The following is a 21400-nucleotide window of genomic DNA, read 5'->3' on the forward strand; positions in this document are numbered from 1 at the left end:
TAAGATATTGTTTTTATTTTAATCAAAATAAAAAAACATCACTGCCCTCCAAAAAACACCCATGAACAATAAGCATAGCAACACGTTTTTTTAAACTGACAAAGAGAGAAAAAAAGAACATAAGTAAAGATAGAACTACCACTTCTTTTCACTCCACACTTGTCCATTTGGGGGGCTCCTGCATCGGCAAGGTGATAAGTCAGTTTAGAGAAAGAGAAAAGTCTAAATAAAGTGTATTTTTATTCAAATGCACCATCAGAGTATAGTAGACTTGGTTTGCATCCAAATGGAACCTTATTACCTATATAGTCTACTGCATTTGTCCAGGGTCCATGATCAAAAGTAGTGCACTACATATGGAAATAGTGTGCCATTTGGGATACAATCATAGACATTGCCTCTGTCAATCACAAGGAAACAACCATGAAAATGAAATAAAAGGTCATGGGAGAGAGGAGAAAAACAGAAAGAGAGGGCAGAAAACAGGGGCCGAAAATATAAAATGCCCTCTTGTAGTAGTAGTAAAGTCTCTGGATATCAACGTCGTCAAGGGGATTTTTTTTTTCCTTTGAAAAGTTTGTTTCCTTTCTTTCAGTCACTAGCTCGTTTAGAATAGTTCATTTGAACCATCCCTCGCTTCCTCCTTAGAATCCCCCACTTCTTTGTTAAGAATCCTCAAAGGGCGTGGCGTCACAGCGAGAGCTTGCAGTGACACAGTTCTTTGTACATGAGCCTCCTCAGTTTGGGCATGTCCTGCTGGCCGAAGCTGAACGGCTGACCCAAGGCTAGAGTCTTGCAGTACTGGAAGGAACACGGACAGAGATGGGTTAGAAATCAGGCTTCCCCCTAGTGTAGGACACAAAGGCCCCCAAAGCAACATCCAGGCCCTCTAGCACCAAATTGTTCTACCTTGCCATTCAGAGGGCAATGTTAAGCAGTTACAATATTAAAACTATCCAATCCTAAATCTAAACGAGTGTCTAGGTCTTGGAGTAGGGGCTAGGGCTTGTTTTGGAATTCAGCACACAAGTTTGTAGTACAAGGACAGCTATGGATCATGGCTCTCGATAGAAGTATGAAAAATGTATGCACTCACTAACTGTAAGTCGCTCTGGATAAGAGCGTCTGCTAAATTACTAAAATGTAAGTATGACCATCTAGGATTATAATGAGGACTTGGACCTACCTGAAGAACGAACGCCCCACAGTCACTGTCATTGTTCTGGCGGCCCACATTCTGAAACACACAAAACAGTAAATACACTCAGAATATAACCCCACCAATGTCAAACAAACAAAATATGTTGTTCCTTCATGTAAAGCAATTGTTATTACACTATGTCAGAAATGAGAACTGAAGTCAAACCGACTCACCATTTTGAAATAGCCTTTCCATCCTGGAAGGAAATCTCTCTGTTCTTTCTTGACAGCCTCTGCCTGCAGATACTTTGCAATATGCTGAGGAGGTGGTAAACAGAAGAAGCGTGAATTTAGCATAATTTCAAAGACGACCAAATTAACACCCAAACAGACCATTCTGAATGAGGTGAAACAAACAGGTGCTGTAACAAATAGAAATCGAGGTGCCACTAAATCCTAAATCCATGTTAGACAAGAAAAAAGGTATGGCACAAAAGAGTACGTTCACTCAGATTTTAGAAAGCAACGTTTCTCTCTATGCAAGCTATGGTCAGGTCTCACTTGGGAAAGAGGTATTCTGACCGCAACTGGACTTCCGAGTTAAATATGCATTTGAAACATGGCCGTCTCACCTTTGGGCAGCGTCGGTTGAGTGTGCGTTGGGAGTCGAAGTAGGTGATGGCCCTACGGGGGATGTCCACGCTGACCAGGGACCAGTGGACCTCCAGGTGGATGGGGATCAGGAGGAGATCCTTCTTGAAGATGTCCACCTGGGAGGGAAGAGGTAGGAACATGTTCAGGCGTTGGTGGGTTAAGGCCCGGGTCTCTTTGCACTTAACAGTAAGCGTAACAGATTTGTCCCCTCAATGTATTTGTGACAGGTGCACAAATGTCAATTGGTTCACAATTTGTTGCATATTTAGTTACAATGCAATATACTGACAACATTTGATAGATTGCTTTTTTGAGAAAGGATAATGCAAAGCAGGTATATTGAGGACAACGTAACAAAAAAAACGATGAGATAACGAATATCTGGATAAAGTAATCCTTCTACCCCCCCCCAAAAAAAACCATTGTAAAGTGGTTATCCCACTGGCTATAAGGTGAATGCACCTATTTGTAAGTCGCTCTGGATAAGAGCGTCTGCTAAATGACGTAAATGTAAAAATGTAATCTTTATGGTTCCTTACATTCTTCGTCCATCGTTTGACTCCATCGTAGCCTTTCGTCCTCAACTTATCGTAGAAGAAACTGTTGAAGAAGTGAACCTGGGAGAGAAGGAGAAAGATGTCAGATGCTACAGATATTCTCCTTCATTGAATATACTGTGTTCAGGGGAAATATTATGGATTTTGTTGAAGTAGTACATCATGGAAGTATGTTGTATTATACATTTTAAATTGTTCCTACCTTCTCGGGCACAGAGTCCATCACAAGGTCACCATACATGTTCATGACCTAAAGAAGAAGAGACATTGAATAAACACAATGCCTTGCTTTTAATCTGTTCAAAAGTAACAGATATTTGCATACAGTGCCCAATCCTAACTAGACATACACACAAATACAATTTTGCATAAGTCATGCAATGATTTCAATGCATAGTATGCAAAATGTATGCAGAAATTCAGGTTACATGAGCAAATATCAAGTTAGAATCCGGGCCGTAGTGTTTAGCACAGGGTCCCACCTTGGGGCATACAGTTGTGTGTTATTACTTGTTATAAGCATGTATGCGACTCCTGAACAGCTAATCAAATGGCTACCCGGACTATTTGCATTGCCCCCACTCCCTCTTTTACGTTGCTGCTACTCTCTGTTTATTATCTATGCATAGTCACTTTAACTCTACCTACATGTACAGATTACCTCAATTACCTCGACTAACCTGTGCCCCCGCACATTGACTCTGTACCGGTAGCCCCTGTATATAGCCTCTGTTATTTTGCTGCTGCTCTTTAATTATTTTTTAATTAACACTTATTTTTCTTAAACTGCATTGTTGGTTAAGGGCTTGTAAGTAAGCATTTCACTGTAAGGTCTACACCTGTTGTATTCGGCGCATGTGACAAATACCATTTTATTTTTATTTGTGGCCTTATAATGCTTTGTAGTGTTAGAAAAATTATACAATAATTGATTATACAAAATACAGATTTAAAAAAATTGTCAAACATGGTACAGTATTTCCTTATAATACATTACATAATCTCTACACATGTAGGCATAAACAAAAAATGGAGTAAAGTAGACTAAAGGATAATTAGGCACTTATAAAGAAACACCTTCATTGGAGGATAAGGTGGCAGGCTTTGGCACAGGCATTTTACAGTGCCTTCAGAAAGTATCACACCTCCACTTTTCCACATTCTGTTGTTACAAAGTGGGATTAAAATTGATTTAATTGTAATTTTTTGTAATCTATCTACTTCCTTCCTTTCCGGCAACAGTTAGGAAGGACGTCTGTCTCTTTGTAGTGACTGGGTGTATTAATACACCATCCAACATGTAATTAATAACTTCACCATGCTCAAAGGGATATTCAATGTCTGCTTTTTAAATATTTACCAAATAGGTGCCCTTCTATGCGAGGGATTGGAAACATTCCCTGGTTTTTGTGGTTGAATCTGTGTTTGAAATTCACTGTTCAACTGAGGGACATTACAAATAATTGTATGTGTGGGGTACAGAGATGAGGTAGTCATTACAAAATCATGTTAAACACTATTATTGCACACAGAGTGAGTCCATGCAACTTATTATGCGAGTTAAGCACATTTTTAATCCAAAACTTATTTAGGCTTGCCATAACAAATAGGTTGAATACTTCTTGACTCAAGACATTTCAGCTTTTCATTTCATAGTAATTTGATAATTTTTTTAAAATCTAAAAACATAATTCCACTTATGGGGTATTGTGTGTAGGCCAGTGACCAAAAAATCAAAATGTAATAAATAATGTATTCAGGCAGTAACACAACAAAATGTGGAAAAAGTCAAGGGGTGTCAATACTTAGTTACCTGATAGAATTTTACAAAATGTATTATTTTAATCTAGACCGCTAACATTATCAATGTCTGGAAAGCTGACGAAGAAGACCTAATGGCGTTGTATAACCCACAGTAAAGCAAGGTATGGGCTTCTGTTTCAATGGATCCATCATTACAAAAAGTACAGACACGTTTATCTAAGGGAGTGTATCGATCAGTCTCAATAGCGCGAAGGGCCACTCCACATCGAAATGTAGCAAAAGAGCTTCGATATTGCTTGGATAAAACTGTACATACGGTTCTGTCCCAAAAGCGCATTTAAAAAGGCAGCCGGTGCACAGTTTTTTTACTTTCAGGTTTTTTTATCAGTTGGTACCACTTTAGTTCATCGCTCTCTGAAAGTGCTGATTGAAAATCATTTTGGTAATTTTTAGAATACACTTCGCCTGTATGAGTGAGGTGAGTCATATGAACAGAGTAAAAAAGGCTGACATGGTATATACATGGTCCTCTGTAGCTCAATTGGTAGAGCATGGCGCTTGTAACGCCAGGGTAGTGGGTTCGATCCCCGGGACCACCCATACGTAAAAATGTATGCACACATGACTAAGTCGCTTTGGATAAAAGCGTCTGCTAAATGGCATATTATATAAAAATGTACAATTGCAACATCACAAGCCCATAACAATACACGTTTACATAGACGTTAATTTGGCATGCTACAAAAGTGTTTAGTACAGGGTCCCACCCACCTGGTCATTGAGCCAGTTCTGTCCATACAACGTGCTTAGGTCATCCATGGTGAGGACATGACGCTTGTAGTTGACACGGAACCCTCGCACCATGGCCGTGCCGGACGACCTCTGGTAGGACTGGATTAGGTGTTGAACCACTACTTTCCTGTTGGAAATGGAAGCATGAGATGAGGAATATGAAACTTGTCCTAAAGTTTTTCTGCATTTTACCGCCTTGTCTTTTTTGGAAATATGAGATGGAACTGTATCAGTCAAGGATTACACTGGACAACAGCTGGGTCATATTCATTAGTCCACAACATAGCGAAAACAAGCGTTTCTTATTGGAAAATCCTCTTCCGTTTGGTTCCCAAGCCCTGGTGATGAACAGGGGGTTGCATCACAGATTGTTTACATCACGATCATCAATTTGTAACATTTGTGCCTTGTTATAACACGAAGACTCATTTCCATCAACATACTCAGAACTTGGGTGATTCTAATAACGTGGGTGGTTTCATCATGTGGGTGGTCCCTTTCCCTTTGTTCCAATTCACTCCAGCAGATTTTATGGACTCCCGAGTGGCACAGCGGTCTAAGGCACTGCATCTCAGAGGCGTCACTACAGACCCTGGTTCAATTCCAAGCTGTATCACAATCCGACCGTGATTAGGAGTGTTAAAAATAACTCATTTGGAGGTCTAAAATCATAGAATTAGAATCATTCCAATTCTATGTCTGAAATTAGAGCGCTGCGTAGAAGCTAGAAGGAATGCGTGACTACTCTCCAGGACAAATGGACTTGGTTTACATTCCACCTGGCCTTGGCAAAGAGCACCAGGCTTTTTATGGCCAACATTTTAAAAGCACCTCACATTAGGCAGACATCAGGGATATCAGATTGTATAAATATTAGGCTATGTTGTGTTTCTCATTTGTGTTGGTTGTCGCTCTCTCTGTGTATGTGTCCATGCACAGTACAATAAATTATGTTTCATCTGTGTTTGTACGTGTACTGTATGTGTGGACACTGTGTGTGAATGTGCACCTGCGCATGGATTGCTTTGCATGTCTGTGCGTTTTTGCATGTCTGCCTGTGTGTGTGTGTGTGTGTGTGAGAACGTGTACACTACATTGGTGTGTGTGTGTGCACACGTCTCAGACCTGTGAGGCTGTGAGAAGTTGTCGTTGAAGATGTCTTTTAGTTTCTCCACCACATCGTCAGCGTGGATGGGGATCAGACTGCCGTACTTCTGGAGGGACTCATCCAGGATCCCTGAGACGATGGGAAAACAATACAGAATGTTGGGAGAGTAATATGGAATCAGACTGTAGAGGATTCTGTGACCTTGAGCAGCCAAGGTCAGTCCTATATTCATATCCTGTTGGTAGCAGATGCGTAAAGCTAAACCATACCAACATGAACATATTACCTTAACTACCTCGTACCCCAGCACATTGATTTGAGAAAAGAACAAGCTTAATTTCTTACTTGAACTGGGCCCCGTTTCCCAAAAGCATCTTAAGGCTAAGTTCATCATTAGATTGATTGAGGTCAATTCTACACAATGTAGCAGTTTTAAAGCAAATTCCCTGCGATTCTACATTGTCTGCCATGGAGAGGAGAGAAAATGTGGCCGTTTTAAAGCCAATTTCCTGCAATTCTGCAATTTTGCCATGGCTAATGCTATGGTCTTTTGCTCAAACATAGTAACAAAATCTATACTGCTAAATACATTTTCAATTCTCCCCGTCTAGCTTTAATTTTGGTGATTGTTACTTTTCAAAGATTATATTATATATAAAAAAAATAGGTCCATTATCTTTTCTACATACTTTATATCTGGTTTTAGTCGTTTAAGTTTACACTGTTTGTTTGGACTTACGCGACCTGAAAATACGCTTAGGCGGCCCGTCCAATGATTTCATATATATATTTTTAATTTTTTTGTGTGTGTATTTTACCCCCCCTTCTCTCCCCAACTTCGATCATGTCTCATCACTGCAACTCCCCAACGGGCTCAGGAGGTGAAGGTCGAGTCATGCGTCCTCCGAAACATGACCCGCCAAACCGCGCTTCTTAACACCCGCCCGCTTAACCCGGAAGCCAGCCGCACCAAGTGGCGCAGTGCCTTAAACCGCTGCGCCACTCAGGAGGCCCCCGCTCATCCATTTCAATAGCAGAAAATCCCTGAGTTACTTCATTACATCACATAATTTAAACTAGAAAAGGTAATTTCCCCTAAGAAAAATGTAATGTTTTAGTTTACCATGCACACAGCTCATGTGTTCCTCAGTGAGAGCGACCTCCACAGGTTTCTCTCTGACGATGGCGTACGATGAGGCCTCTGATTCCCTTCTTCCGCTCTCCCTGAGACCTCCCATCAGACTGGACTGGTAGTCTCCTGAGTAACCATTCAACACGTTATCTGCAGGGACGACAAGGGTTTAGTAAGTGAATATTATGAGATAATTATAGTATAGTTTATATAATGGTGATACCTGTTGAGATGCATACAGTCACATTCATTGAAACATATCAGCCCAGTGCCAACACGAGCGTTCCAATTTTGCCAATAGTGGGTATATTAGAGAATTCTGCTTGCCAGCAAAAAATAGAGACTTGAGTGTACCCTCTCAATTGTTTTGATCATATCAACAGCCCTTTCGAACACTGAGTGTTCAGTTTGTCAGATACACCTTTCACCATCCATGGGATCATCTCACCTCTTTCAGACCCACTGAGCCTCTCGTCATCTGACAGTGGGCTGCTCAGGCCCGGGTCCGCTACCGTCCTCTGCCGGTTGGAATACAAACTATACCGACGCCACCTCCTCGCCCTCCTGTGCCCCAGGGTGCCCACCCACTGAGCCCGCTGACGCCAGGTCTGCCAATGCTGGGTGAGACGGAGCCGTAGGCCTTCATGAGAGTGGAGCTTCCTCCAGCGCCTCAGCCTGCGCTGCCTGAGCCCGTTGAGCCTGGACTGGATAGGGACGCTGGGAAAGTCCCTTTCTTCAGGTTCGGCCTGGTTGTTGTCATGGTCATCGTCGCCTAGTGGTGCTTGATGATGATTCTGCTCTTGTAGGGATGGGGTGGGGACCATGTGTGGGACCTCCCATACAACCTCAGCCTCCTCTCCTTCCTCATCATCATCCCAGCCCTCACCTTCAAAATCTTCCTCATCATTTTCCCCCTCGTCCTCCATGTACTCGGCCTCCCAGGCCACCCTTTCCTTCTGGCCCAGCTTTAGGTGCATGGGGCTGGGCATCCGGTGGGTGACGGTGGGGTCGATCTCCAGGTGACCCCCGGAGATCGCTACACCACCACCTCCTCCATCCCCACTGTCCTCCTGGCCCAGCTGCCCCTGCCAGCGGTTCTGTGCTAGGCTGCTACCACTGTCCCTCATGGTCCACGGGCACCCCACAACCTGCGCCAGCTCGTCGCTTGGGGAACCAGTAAGGGAGAGAGATGAGACAAATGTCACATGATGTACTTCCAATGTTTTTCTGTAGGTAGGCCACTACCATAATAAGCAAACCTACGACATGCAAAGCAAGTGTATAGCATTCTGCAAGCATGACTGTAACCACGTTTGTTTCTGCAACTCTTAGGCCATAAAGCTAGGTAACTAGTACATTCCTTTCCTGTTCACCGAATTATTGTAAGCAGCTCAACGCTTTTAAGTTTCAACATAACGTGAATTGATGCATTTACATCCTGGGCCTTGCGAAAGCCATTCATTTTGGTTGTCATTAATTGGAACATTCAGCTGGCGAGCTAGCAGGCTGCACCTATAAGAAACCTGTGAACTAGAAACAAACGTGCAATTATTGCTAAGTTAACTAGCTAACGTTAATGAGATAGCGATTAAGCATGTTGTTTAGCTTGCTTCGACATGACCTAAGTTAACTAAGTGTAACTATCAAAACTATTTTACAGCTTAGTGTGTTGTTTTGTATGTATATTGTATAAGCAATTCATGGGTGACCAATTAAGCGAAAAACGGTGCTAGCTACTTAGCAAGGCTTTAGCTAGCTACTTCGCAAGCTAACATTAGCTAGCTAGCAACACAAAAACTGCCGGTCGCCTATCGTTGTCTCAAATAAAATGCAACCCCGCACTCACCGTTAAACTGCAGTTTTGTGCAAATGTTTTTCTTATATACAGTTTGCGCAGTGTTTTAAATTATATTTGGCACCAAAACAGACGCTACTTTTCTGCTAAACCTCATTCAATGAAGCAGACACTGATGTAGTAAAGCAATCGTCACCACCCCCCAGCTAAGTTTGAGCCCTCTCCGGACTTCCGGTTTCAAGAAAATAACATCGCTTTTAACAGAAAGGAATGGCAGTTATACGACACGGTGAATAATAAATACCATATATTTAAATACATTTTCGATAGTCTATAAGGGGTGCAAAGGAAGTAACAGTGTAGCAAGGCGAATTTATGCTAACAACCCTCTCGACTGACAACACACGAAACCCGTCGCACTGCATCGCGTCATTTACGACCTAGCTTAAACAGTGCAGGTCAGGGCACAGGTAAGAGTAGCACATTTTCGGTATTTTCTACGATTCTGCTTCACATTAAGTTAGATTAAATGTGTTATTTTGAAAGTATATAAGCTGTGGATGCGCTGCATAATAGAAAATAGACATTATACGCAGTGGAAGTAGTGAAATGATGACAAGCGGTGAGCGCTCGTGCAGTGAGCTGTTTTCTGTAATGAAAGTTTTTGTTTATTTGCCTGTCGGTGTCAACAAAATGGCACGTTGATGTAGTCTAGGTGATTGTGACAATCAATGTTATGAGGGTGACATCTATTTGCTGGTAGAGCAAATTGATAGTTTCTGAAAGTCTACGTGATGTCATGCATGGTTTTCTCAGATATTGAAACGTGACCCTTGCTCTATATAGCTGATTGTCTGGAATGGACTTTTGAACTACACAAACCCTGGCCTCCACTGCCATTGCGCTCTCTCTCTCTGCAGGCTCTTAAGAATGTTATCTAGCTAGCTAAGCATCTTTTTATTTTTAGTAACTAGTAGGCTACTTCAAGATATTGTATCCACTATTCTTTCCACTCTTTCTTATAGGGAACAATAAAGTGCCTTACATAATGAGTGTCCCCAGCTACACCAAGGCTAAGTATGACCAGAGTGACAAGATGGAGCTGGGTCTGCCTGACTTCCCTAGCGGACCTCTGGACATATACAGGAAGAAAGCATCCTTCAACTGGAAAGAGATGGTTATGTTCCTTGAGGGAGAGGACATGCTAGCATTGAAGGTACACTACCGGTCAAAAGTTTTAGAACACCTACTCATTCAAGGGTTTTTCTTTATTTTTACTATTTTCTACATTGTAGAATAATAGTGAAGACATCAAAACTATGAAATAACACATATGGAATCATGTAGTAACCAAAAAAGTGTTAAACAAATCAAATAATATTTTATATTTGAGATTCTTCAAATAGCCACCCTTTGCCTTGATGACAGCTTTGCACACGCTTGGCATTCTCTCAACCAGCTTCATGAGGTAGTCACCTGGAATTCATTTCAATTAACAGGTGTGCCTTGTCAAAAGTTAATTTGTGGAATTTATTTCCTTCTTAACGCATTTGATCCAATCAGTTGTGTTGTGACAAGGTATACAGAAGATAGCCCTATTTAGTAAAATACCAAGTCCATATTATGGCAAGAACAGCTCAAATAAGCAAAGAGAAACGACAGTCCATCATTACTTTAAAGACATGAAGGTCAGTCAATCCGGAAGTGCATTCACAAAAACCATAAAGTGCTATGATGAAACTGGCTATCATGAGGACCGCCACAGGAATGGAAGACCCAGAGTGACCTTTGGTCTGGAGTCCAAATTGGAGATTTTTGGTTCCAACCGCCGTGTCTTTGTGAGACGTGGTGTGGGTGAACGGATGATCTCCACATGTGTATTTCCCACCGTAAAGCATGGAGGAGGAGGTGTGATGGTGTGGGGGTGCTTTGCTGGTGACACTGTCTGTGATTTATGTAGAATTCAAGGCACACTTAACCAGCATGGCTACCACAGCATTCTGCAGCGACACGCCATCCCATCTAGTCTAGCTTAGTGGGACTATCATTTGTTTTTCAACAGGACAATGACCTAACACACCTCCAGGCTGTGTAAGGGCTATTTTAGCAAGAAGGAGAGTGATGGAGTGCTGCATCAGATGACCTGGCCTCCAAAATCCCCCGACCTCAAACAAATTGAGATGGTTTGGGATGAGTCGGACCACAGAGTGAAGGAAAAGCAGCCAACAAGTGCTCAGCATATCTGGGAACTCCTTCAAGACTGTTGGAAAAGCATTCCAGGTGATGCTGGTTGAGAGAATGCAAAGTGTGCAAAGCTGTCATCAAGGCAAAGGGTGGATATTTGAAGAATCTCAAATATAAAATATATTTTGATTTGTTTAACACTTTTTTGGTTACTACATGATTCCATATGTGTTATTTCATAGTTTTGATGTCTTCACTATTATTCTACAAAGTAGAAAATAGTAAAAATAAAGAAAACCCCTTGAATGAGTAGGTGTTCTAAAACTTTTGACCGGTAGAGTAGGCTCTGTAATGAGCATTAAGGGTAGGCTAAGTCAGAGCCTTCTATTTGCAAATAGAAGTCTCTGGGCTATGTAAAGAAACACTGACAACGGTAACTGACTGTTAGACCTATATTTGGAGTAATATCTTACATAAGTCACTTTATAATATTTTCTCCCACAATTCCACAGCAACACGTGTTCCGGATGTTGGAGAACGACCCTATCTTCGCCCGGCAGCCCGGCGAGGACATGTCAACGGAGAGGATGCGTGAGGTCACTTTCCGACGGTGTAAACAGCTGTTCCGGTATGACTTCTTGACACGCGATGACATTATGGCGAACCCGTGGAGGACGGTAGTGCTCAACGACTGTCTGGGCATGTACGACTGGTCATTGGGCGCCAAGTACTTCCTCAACAAAGGGGTGAGTTTAGATGGATGGATGGAGGGAGGGAGGGAGAGAGAGTTGGAGATAGATAGTGCTCAAGGACTGTCTGGGCATGTATGACTGGTCACTGGGGGCTAAGTTCTCCCTCAACAAAGGGGTGAGGGTTGTCAGTAGTGTTGTCAGTAGTTACAAACCTAAGTTTTGCTATTTGGTATTTTATTAGGATCCCCACTGCAGCAGCAACTCTTCCTGGGGTCCACACAAAACATGAAACATGACATAATACAGAACATTAATAGACAAGTACAGCTCAAGGACAGAACTACATCAATTTAGAAAAAGGCACACGTAGCCTACATATCAATACATACACACAAACTATCTAGGTCAAATAAGGGAGAGGTGTTGCTGAATCAGTTTTTTTAAACCAGGTTTGCTATTCATTTGAGCAATATGAGATGGAATGGAGTTCTATGCAATAATGGCTCTATATAATACTGTATGCTTCCTTGAGTTTGTACTGGATTTGGGGACTGTGAAAGTGAATTCACCCACTCATTTTGATGATCTCCCATGCAAGTCTATCTATTGCCTCTAAGCTTCAACCTTTAGTCATATGCATGTTGTATAACCTCCATAGAGTGTGACATTATGCTTGAATCTTCTCAAGAGTAATGATATGAGCGGTTACAGTATAATCATATTCATGTTCTGTTTCAGATGTTTGGTGCGACAGTGGCCAACTCCGGATCCCAGAGACACAGCCAGTTTGTGCAGGATACAGACGACATGATGGTAAACAAACAATAATCAGCATACACATGAATTGATATTTACCTTCTCCCTTTCAAATGTATTGGAATCAATGTAAACACATCTTAAAAGTGATTTCATAGTTCTTTATAGTGGCAGGTTATTGCCGTTCAGTGTGTTATGCAAATAAGCTATTTGACCTGAATGCTGCTAGCTATGTCTCTCATTAGAATGCTGAAACTAAAAGACAACTTGTTACATAAATGGTTATTTTATTGCAATTTATTAATTCTACAACAGACTATTCATTTCTCTATTTCAAAAAACATGTATCCCAGTGACAGAAAGCTGTTGAAATACAATGTAACCGTTGTGGTGTCCCATGTCCTAAGCTGCACCTGGTATTGTTTGTGTATCCACAGACGTTTGGATGCTTTGCATTGACAGAGCTGAGCCATGGCAGCAATACCAGAGCTATGAGGACCACAGCCAAGTATGATCCCAGCACACAGGTGGGTGGGATACAGTTCACCGCAAGGCCTCTGACTCCATTAGAATAGTATTGTATTCTATACTGAATATTGAATTATTTGATCTGTAGATTTTGAATGTGTCAGTCTCCTTTTTTATTTTATTTCCTTTTGTTTTTGTATATTGCAATTCAGCTTTTAGCTGCGTATGTATACAAGATCAAATAAACCTTCTATATATATTATTATTATCATTAGTCTCTACTAAGAATACACTATACTCAAGTGAACTCTCTCTTTCAGGAGTTTGCGATCAATTCCCCTGATTTTGAGGCAGCCAAGTTCTGGGTGGGGAACCTTGGGAAGACGGCTACACATGCTGTGGTGTTCGCCCAGCTCTACACCCCCGACGGAGCCTGTCACGGCCTGCACTCCTTCATAGTTCAGGTACAGTGAGCTTACCGTATTTAAATTAACTTTTTGCATACATGTACTACTTTGTGTCCTCAGAGTTAGCAATCCTTTATGATTTCCAAAAAGCAATCACAAAACGAATCTTACATTTTAAAACTAAAACATGCTTCTACTATCTTTGCTGGTGAAACTGTGATATTGTAACCTAAATTAATGTGTTTGACAGGTAAGAGATCCCAAGACTCTGCTGGCGATGCCAGGAGTAATTGTTGGAGATATGGGCAAGAAGCTCGGCCAGAACGGACTGGACAATGGGTAAGTTCAATACCATATGTTTTATAGCAAATAAAACTATGCATTTCTCATCATCACACCACTGCATTCTATGGCATTCAGTCAAAATAAGCACCATTAATAATATTACTATAATATTACTAAAGAGAAAGTAATATTCATTGTGAACTTTGGTGGTGACACTCCGCAAGACCACCAGAGGGCAGTTGAATCCTACTTTATATTATTATAGAACTTCCACAATGTCCTGTGGAACAGACGTTTCAACCATGAGAATGTTCTGTTTAATGAATGTTCTAAAATTCTCTCCCGGGGTGTGCAGGATTTCTACAGTACCAATGCTTAGAACTAGGCTGTACTGTATAGATCACCACACTAATTATGATTTGAAAGGTATTCCTAAAATGGGCTCTGACTTTAGTGCATGTCTTTTGTTTCCCGTACCAGGTTTGCAGTGTTTCACAATGTCCGAATCCCTCGGGAGAATATGCTGAATAAGACGGGTGATGTCACCCCTGAAGGACACTACGTCACACCTTTTAAGGTGAGGAAACACACACACACATGAACACCTTTCATGTGTGTGTGTTTGAGGAAGGAAGTAGAAATCCAATTTTTACAACTTACTACAAGTACGACTATGATCAAATATCTACTCTCTGTTCTTCTCTGGCTCAGAGCATAATAGTTTGTCGTTGTAAAGTTCTAACCGAGATTCCAACTCCAACCTTCTAAAGAACTTGGCTAGGCTCTACTCAGTCGTGAGTGGTGGGATGTCGAATTAAAACATATAAACAAACATTCTGGTTCGTAGTCTTCAGACCACCACGCCTGATCTCACAGTAAGACTCTTTCCTCTGTTTTTGTTCCAAACAAACATGGATGTGTTTGACCCCACGCGCACACACAAACATGGATGGATTAGACAAACATGTAAAAAGAAATTACCAGGGCTCTCTGGGTTCTCTTGAATGATGGGAACTTGGCCTGAGGAGGCTTCTGAGAAAACAACTTGGCCGGAGGAGGCTTCTGAGGAAACAAATAATGACTGGGGGAGGATATAGGCCTTAAATGTTCTGGGGTTAGTTTCAGTTTCAAGTTTTATTAGTCGTATGTACTGGATACGCATTGTATACATTGTCCAACAGGATGCTTACCTGCATGTTCCTTCTAGACAATGCAACAACAATAAAAAATAATACAAGATAAGAATACGAACATAAAGCAAACGGCTCAGTAGAATAGAATAAACATTTTAGTGTACGTATAATACAGGAGTTAAGGATTGGATCCCCAGCAAGGCCCTGAATGCTGCTCAAAATTGGTACCGTTTTACTCCTGGTTCAGATGGTAACTAGGAGCCTAGTGGAAGAAGGTTTGAGAAAAAAGGGGTTAGGAAAGTGTTGGAAAATGCTTCTGTACCCATGAGACATGTACAGTTGAAGTCGGAAGTTTACATACACTTAGGTTGGAGTCATTAAAACTTGTTTTTCAACCACTCCACACATTTCTTGTTAACAAACTATAGTTTTGGCAAGTCGGTTAGGACATCTACTTTGTGCTTGACACAAGTCATTTTTCCAACAATTGTTTACAGAGATTATTTCACTTATAATGGTCCTCTGTAGCTCAGCTGGTAGAGCGCGGCGCTTGTAACGCCAGGGTAGTGGGTTCGATCCCCGGGACCACCCATACACAAAAATGTATGCACACATGACTGTAAGTCGCTTTGGATAAAAGCGTCTGCTAAATGGCATATTATATTATTATATTATTAATGTATCACAATTCCAGTGGGTCAGAAATGTACATACACTAAGTTGACTGTGCCTTTAAACAGCTTCGAAAATTTCAGAAAATGATGTCATGGCTTTAGAAGCTTCTGATAGGCTAATTGACATAATTTGAGTCAATTGGAGGTGTACCTGTGGATGTATTTCAAGGCCTACCTTCAAACTCAGTGCCTTGACATCATGGGAAAATCAAAAGAAATCAGCCAAGACCTCAGAAAAATAATTGTAGACCTCCACAAGTCTGGTTCATCCTTGGGAGCAATTTCCAAACACCTGAAGGTACCACGTTCATCTGTACAAACAATCGTACGCATGTATAAACACCATGGGACCACACAGCCATCATACTGCTCAGGAAGGAGACGTGTTCTGTTTCCTAGAGATGAACGTACTTTGGTGCGAAAAGTGCAAATCAATCCCAGAACAACAGCAAAGGACCTTGTGAAGATGCTGGAGGAAACGGGTACAAAAGTATCTATATCTGTCACGTTCGTTGTGTAAAGGATCGGACCAAGGTGCAGCGTGGTATGCGTACATAGTCGTTTATTTGAATAAACACAGACAAAATAACAAAATCCAACAGAACGTGAAGTTCAAGAGGCTAAACATCAAACAAGCCAAACAGAAACAAGATCCCACAACTAAGGTATGCAACATGGCTGCCTAAGTATGATCCCCAATCAGAGACAACGACCGACAGCTGCCTCTGATTGGGAACCACACCCGGCCAACATAGAAATATATAAACTAGATTTCACACCCTGACCAACCCAACTAGAGATCTCAATGTCCACAGTAAAACGAGTCCTATATCGACATAACCTGAAAGGCTGCTCAGCAAGGAAGAAGCCACTGCTCCAAAACCGCCATAAAAAAGCCAGACTACGGTTTGCATCTGGACATGGGGACAAAGATCGTACTTTTTGGAGAAATGTCCTCTGGTTTGATGAAACAAAAATAGAACTGTTTGGCCATAATGACCATCGTTATGTTTGGAGGAAACAAGGGGGGCTTGCAAGCTGAAGAACACCATCCCAACTGTGAAGCACAGGGGTGGCAGCATCATGCTGTGGGGGTGCTTTGCTGCAGGAGGGACTGGTGCACTTCACAAAATAGATGGCATCATGAGGAAGGAAAATTATGTGGATATATTGAAGCAACATCGCAAGACGTCAGTCAGGAAGTTAAAGCTTGGTCGCAAATGGGTCTTCCAAATTGACAATGACCCCAAGCATACTTCCAAAGTTGGCTTAAGGACAACAAAGTCAAGGTATTGGAGTGGCCATCACAAAGCCCTGACCTCAATCCTATAGAAAATGTGTGGGCAGAACTGAAAAAGCATGTGCGAGCAAGGAGGCCTACAAACCTGACTCAGTTACACCAGCTCTGTCAGGAGGAATGGGCCAAAATTCACCCAACTTATTGTGGGAAGCTTGTGGAAGGCTACCTGACACGTTTGACCCAAGTTAAACAATTTAAAGGCAATGCTACCAAATACTAATTGAGTGTATGTAAACTTCTGACCCACTGGGAATATGATGAAATAAATAAAAGCTGAAATAAATAATTCTCTCTACTATTGTTCTGACATTTCACATTCTTAAAACAAAGTGGTGATCCTACCTGACCTAAAACAGGGACTTTTTACTAGGATTAAATGTCAGGAATTGTGTAAATGTATGTAAACTTCTGACTTCAACTGTAAGGGAGTGGGTCTTAAAATAAGTACTCTATACAACATGAAACTGTTCATGACCGTAGAAGTCAACAGCAAAGGGACACTTGGACTTGGGGAACTTCACTCTCTACTTTGTTAATCAGTTGATTTAGTCTTTGAGTGGGATTTCCCTCTTGAATCAGATTTTAAGTGAATACTGACTTGACAAGAGTTTTCCACTCTTGCATACGCCCTATTTTTCAACTTTTATTTAAAGGCCCCCACAAATAAACTATGAAAACTATTGAAAAACGGAACATTTTAATATTCTCATACTCAAACTCAATGTTAATCCCTCCCTCCTCTCTCTGTCCCCCAGGACCCTAACAAGCGTTTCGGTGCATCCCTGGGTGCCCTGTCGGGGGGCAGAGTCTCCATCTCCAGAATGGCTGTGGTCAACCTGAAGCTAGCCATGACTATAGCTATCCGTTTCTCTGCCACCCGACGCCAGTTTGGACCCAAAGACGACCAGGAGATTCCTGTCATAGAATACCAGCTCCAGGTAATGTACAGTTAGTTACCTTTCAGTTGGTCCATGGTTATGTTGGTGGACATAGGTATAAGCCAGGAGTTTTTCCAATTTTTTCAGAGACGTTCCTTGGGATATGCGTCCCATTCCATTGATGGTGAAATATGTCTTCTGTGGACGCCAGAGGGGTATACTACAAAGCAGAATCAATGAGTTAGCCAGCTAATTTGCCTAAATATCCAGAAATAACTTTGTACTTTTTAGAAAGATTTACTCAACATCAAAAAACACAAATGTTTAGCTTTCTTAATAAACCAGAAAATCAACAGTTATTTTCCTTTTTAAAGTTACCCCGTTGTAGGCATGTAGCCTAGTGGTTAAGAGCATTGGGCCAGAAACGGAAAGGTCGCTGGTTCGAATCCCTGAGCCGGCAAGGTTTAAAAATCTGCCGTTCTTGAGCAAAGCAGTTAACCCCCAACAACAACTGCTCCCCAGGTGCCGATGACGTCGATTAAGGCAGCCCCTCGCACATCTGATTCAGAGGGTTTGGGTTAAATGCGGAAGGCACATTTCGTTTGAATGCATTCAGTTGTGCAACTGACTAGCTATCTCCTTTCCCCTCGTCTGGTTGCAGCAATGGCGTCTGATCCCATACCTGGCGGCTGTGTACGCTCTGGACTACTTCTCTAAATCCATCTTCATGAACTTTGTGGAGTTCCAGATCGGTTTGATGATGAAGGACGAGAGCGACAGACAGGTAAAGAAGGGAAGGAGGGGGGGAAAGAGATGGAGAGACAGAGGAGAGACACGTAGAGAAAGAGGAAAGAAGAGAGAGAGAGAGAGAGAGAGACAAAGGAAGAAATGAGGAGAGCGAGAAAGAGAGAGTGAGACAGAGCGAGGGAAGGGAGACCGAGAGAGAGAGACACACACACAGGGAGAGAGAGGGAGGGGAGAGAGACACATACACCCATAGTTAGTTCTGTGTGATATGTGTTTTAACTAGGCGGAGCTGGGCAGAGAGATCCACGCCATCTCCTGCTCCAGTAAGCCCCTGGGGTCCTGGACGGCTCAGAGGGGTATCCAAGAGTGCCGCGAGGCCTGCGGAGGACACGGATACCTGGCCAGTGAGTCACACACATAATAATATAATAATAAAACCCTAGCCACAACCCTAACCCTATCTTCATGTCCACATCCTGGTTCAAACCTAACCCCAGCCTCAACCCTAACCCTAAGTTCATGTCCAAATCCTGGTTCAAACCTAACCCCAGCCTCAAGCCTAACCCTAAGTTCATGTCCACATCCTGGTTCAACCCCAGCCTCAACCCTAACCCTATCTTCATGTCCACATCCTGGTTCAAACCTCAGCCTCAACCCTAACCCTAGCTTCATGTCCACATCCTACTTCAACCCTAACCCCAGCCTCAACCCTAACCCTAACTTCATATCCACATCCTGGTTCAACCCTAACCCCAGCCTCAACCACAACCCTAACCCTAGCCTCATGTCCACATCCCGATTTAAACCCTTGCCGCAACCACAACCCTAACCCACATCAAATCTATCTCCTAATAATGATGCTGGATGTTGACTCCCTTGTAGTGAATCGTCTGGGGGCCATCAGGGATGACAACGACCCTAACTGTACATATGAGGGAGACAACAACGTGCTCCTGCAGCAGACCAGTAACTACCTCCTCAGCCAACTACACGCCAAACAACACGGTTAGTATTAATACCAGGAACACTTTGTTTCATAGACCGCTTATAAATGCTTTATAAATCATTATGGAACTGCTTTGTAAATCATTACATATCATTTTTAGAGAACCTGTGAAATCCTAAAGACACTGGTTGCAGCTCATTATTTGTATGCTATTGAAATATATTGATTTTACGCATGAGATTGTAATGTTAACCGTTTGTCTCACTGTTTTATGTGCTGGTTTGGTTTTGTTGTTTCATTAGATGGAGTGATGATTGTGTCGCCACATCCAGCTTATAAACTGCTTATAAATGTCTTATGAATGTCTTATATACTAGTATTTGTTTGTTGTAGATGGAGTGAGGATTGAGTCTCCACTAGAGTCTGTCAACTTCCTGGAAGAATATGACAGCATTCTGGAGACCAGGTTCACGGCAACGTCGGTGGAGGAGTGCATGGACTCTGCAGGTAACGACACACACACATACACACACACACACACACACACACACACTTGTCTCTGCAGCTGCAACACAAACACCTCTCTCTAGTCAGTACTCCGCTCCATGCAGAGATTGCTTATGGCCAGTCAGTTATGTAAGATGCCCAGTGTTATTGTACTACTGGAAAGCGCTTTACTGGAAGCTATTTGTCATGATGCCAGAGGTAACACCCACTCTCCAGCTGTCACATCTGGTAGAAGGCAAGCAAAGCCTTACTGACCCTCTGAAGGACCCCATTCCCAGGCCAGGGCAAGCTGCCCCTGGAAGTGCCTGTTTAAAGCCCTCACAAAATCCCCATCTTTTATATTGTAATATAGCTCAACCATAGCTTTAATTATAGAGGGCTGGAACAAAATCATCTCAATCCAAAAAGCAACCTAAACAAAGGCAAATAGAATGTGTTGAATCAAACACAGATGCACGCGCACACACACACACCGGCTTCAGCTGTGTTTTGCATGCTGCTTTAGACTGAATGAATGCCCTTCCAAGGTAAAGCCGTCCAGACAGCCTCAGTCTCAGATGATGTAAATCTTGGTTAAAGCCTCTCTTTCCTCATATGCCACACACACACACACACACACACACACACACACACACACACACACACACACACACACACACACACACACACATCGAAGCCTTCTCTCCCCCATCTGCAAAACATCTGGTCCATTTATTGACATCATACCACAGAGGGTGACTCAGCCCGCCGGTCGACGAGCGACCCAGGTCTGCGCTGCCAGCTAATTGGCTGAATTGGAACGAGAAAGGGGAAAAATAAAGGCGGCCATTTTGTGTACCGGATCGGTCACTGTCTGTCAACATCGTACTGTTTGTGTTGCCACAGCCTTGTATAACCACCATCGAGCTGTAGGCCTAAGAGCGCATACTGTTTAGTCTTAATACCATAACTTACTTAGGCCTATATTTCAATACTTCTATAGGCTACTGTATCAATCATTCATTCATTCATGTCATCACACGGCATACGAGTCATTCATGATTTGAAATGCAATCAGGCATTTTAGTTTTAAAATAAAATAAAGCGAGCCTTGAATAATTAGCTTAAACAATAAATAAATGTGACAGTTTTTAGCCTTTGCTGTAATAAAGGCTTAACAAAAGTTTTTTTTACAACAGACTCTCTGGTACAGTGCCTTGCAAAAGTATTCATCCCCCTTGGCATTTTTCCTATTTTGTTGCATAACAACCTGTAATTGAAATTGATTTTTTATTTGGATTTCATGTAATGGACATACACAGAATAGTCCAAATTAGTGAAGTGAAATGAAAAAAATAACTTGTTTCAAAAGATTCTAAAAAATAAATAACGGAAAAGTGGTGCGTGCATATGTATTCACCCCCTTTTCTATGAAGCCCCTAAATAAGATCTGGTGCAACCAATTACCTTCAGGTCACATAATTAGTTAAATATAGTCCACC

The 21400-nt window shown here is 42.1% G+C and overlaps 2 protein-coding genes across 4 annotated transcripts in view; one reads left to right on the plus strand and one right to left on the minus strand.

Moving 5' to 3' along the window:
* Positions 1 to 9355, minus strand: LOC311132977 (sentrin-specific protease 3-like). 2 transcript variants are annotated; one of them, XM_084166381.1, is made up of 11 exons: positions 8994 to 9355; positions 7596 to 8311; positions 7139 to 7297; positions 6033 to 6144; positions 4887 to 5034; positions 2554 to 2601; positions 2334 to 2411; positions 1773 to 1910; positions 1375 to 1458; positions 1187 to 1237; positions 1 to 801 (listed from the first exon to the last, which is right to left on the minus strand). In XM_084166381.1, the coding sequence occupies exons 2-11, from the start codon at positions 8272 to 8274 to the stop codon at positions 691 to 693; spliced, it is 1608 nt and encodes a 535-aa protein (XP_084022507.1). In that variant the 5' UTR covers positions 8275 to 8311; positions 8994 to 9355; the 3' UTR covers positions 1 to 690. The 2 variants fall into 2 exon arrangements, with proteins under 2 accessions (XP_084022507.1, XP_084022506.1); XM_084166380.1 differs by lacking the exon at positions 8994 to 9355 and adding an exon at positions 8583 to 8685.
* Positions 9209 to 21400, plus strand: part of acox3 (acyl-CoA oxidase 3, pristanoyl) — a 26898-nt gene continuing 14706 nt past the window's right edge. Inside the window, exons 1-13 of one of the 2 annotated variants that reach the window (XM_084166378.1) lie at positions 9209 to 9231; positions 9968 to 10158; positions 11639 to 11872; positions 12557 to 12631; positions 13012 to 13101; positions 13363 to 13506; positions 13700 to 13788; positions 14215 to 14311; positions 17597 to 17779; positions 18381 to 18503; positions 18750 to 18870; positions 19349 to 19471; positions 19806 to 19919. In XM_084166378.1, coding sequence (XP_084022504.1) covers positions 9213 to 9231; positions 9968 to 10158; positions 11639 to 11872; positions 12557 to 12631; positions 13012 to 13101; positions 13363 to 13506; positions 13700 to 13788; positions 14215 to 14311; positions 17597 to 17779; positions 18381 to 18503; positions 18750 to 18870; positions 19349 to 19471; positions 19806 to 19919 — 1603 coding nt within the window. In that variant the 5' untranslated portion in view covers positions 9209 to 9212. Of the gene's footprint in view, positions 9232 to 9330; positions 9413 to 9967; positions 10159 to 11638; positions 11873 to 12556; positions 12632 to 13011; positions 13102 to 13362; positions 13507 to 13699; positions 13789 to 14214; positions 14312 to 17596; positions 17780 to 18380; positions 18504 to 18749; positions 18871 to 19348; positions 19472 to 19805; positions 19920 to 21400 lie in introns of those variants that run through there. The other variant, XM_084166379.1, reaches the window with a different exon arrangement.

The sequence above is a fragment of the Coregonus lavaretus genome, assembly GCF_964263955.1.
Source record: "Coregonus lavaretus genome assembly, chromosome: 7".
NCBI lineage: Eukaryota > Metazoa > Chordata > Actinopteri > Salmoniformes > Salmonidae > Coregonus > Coregonus lavaretus.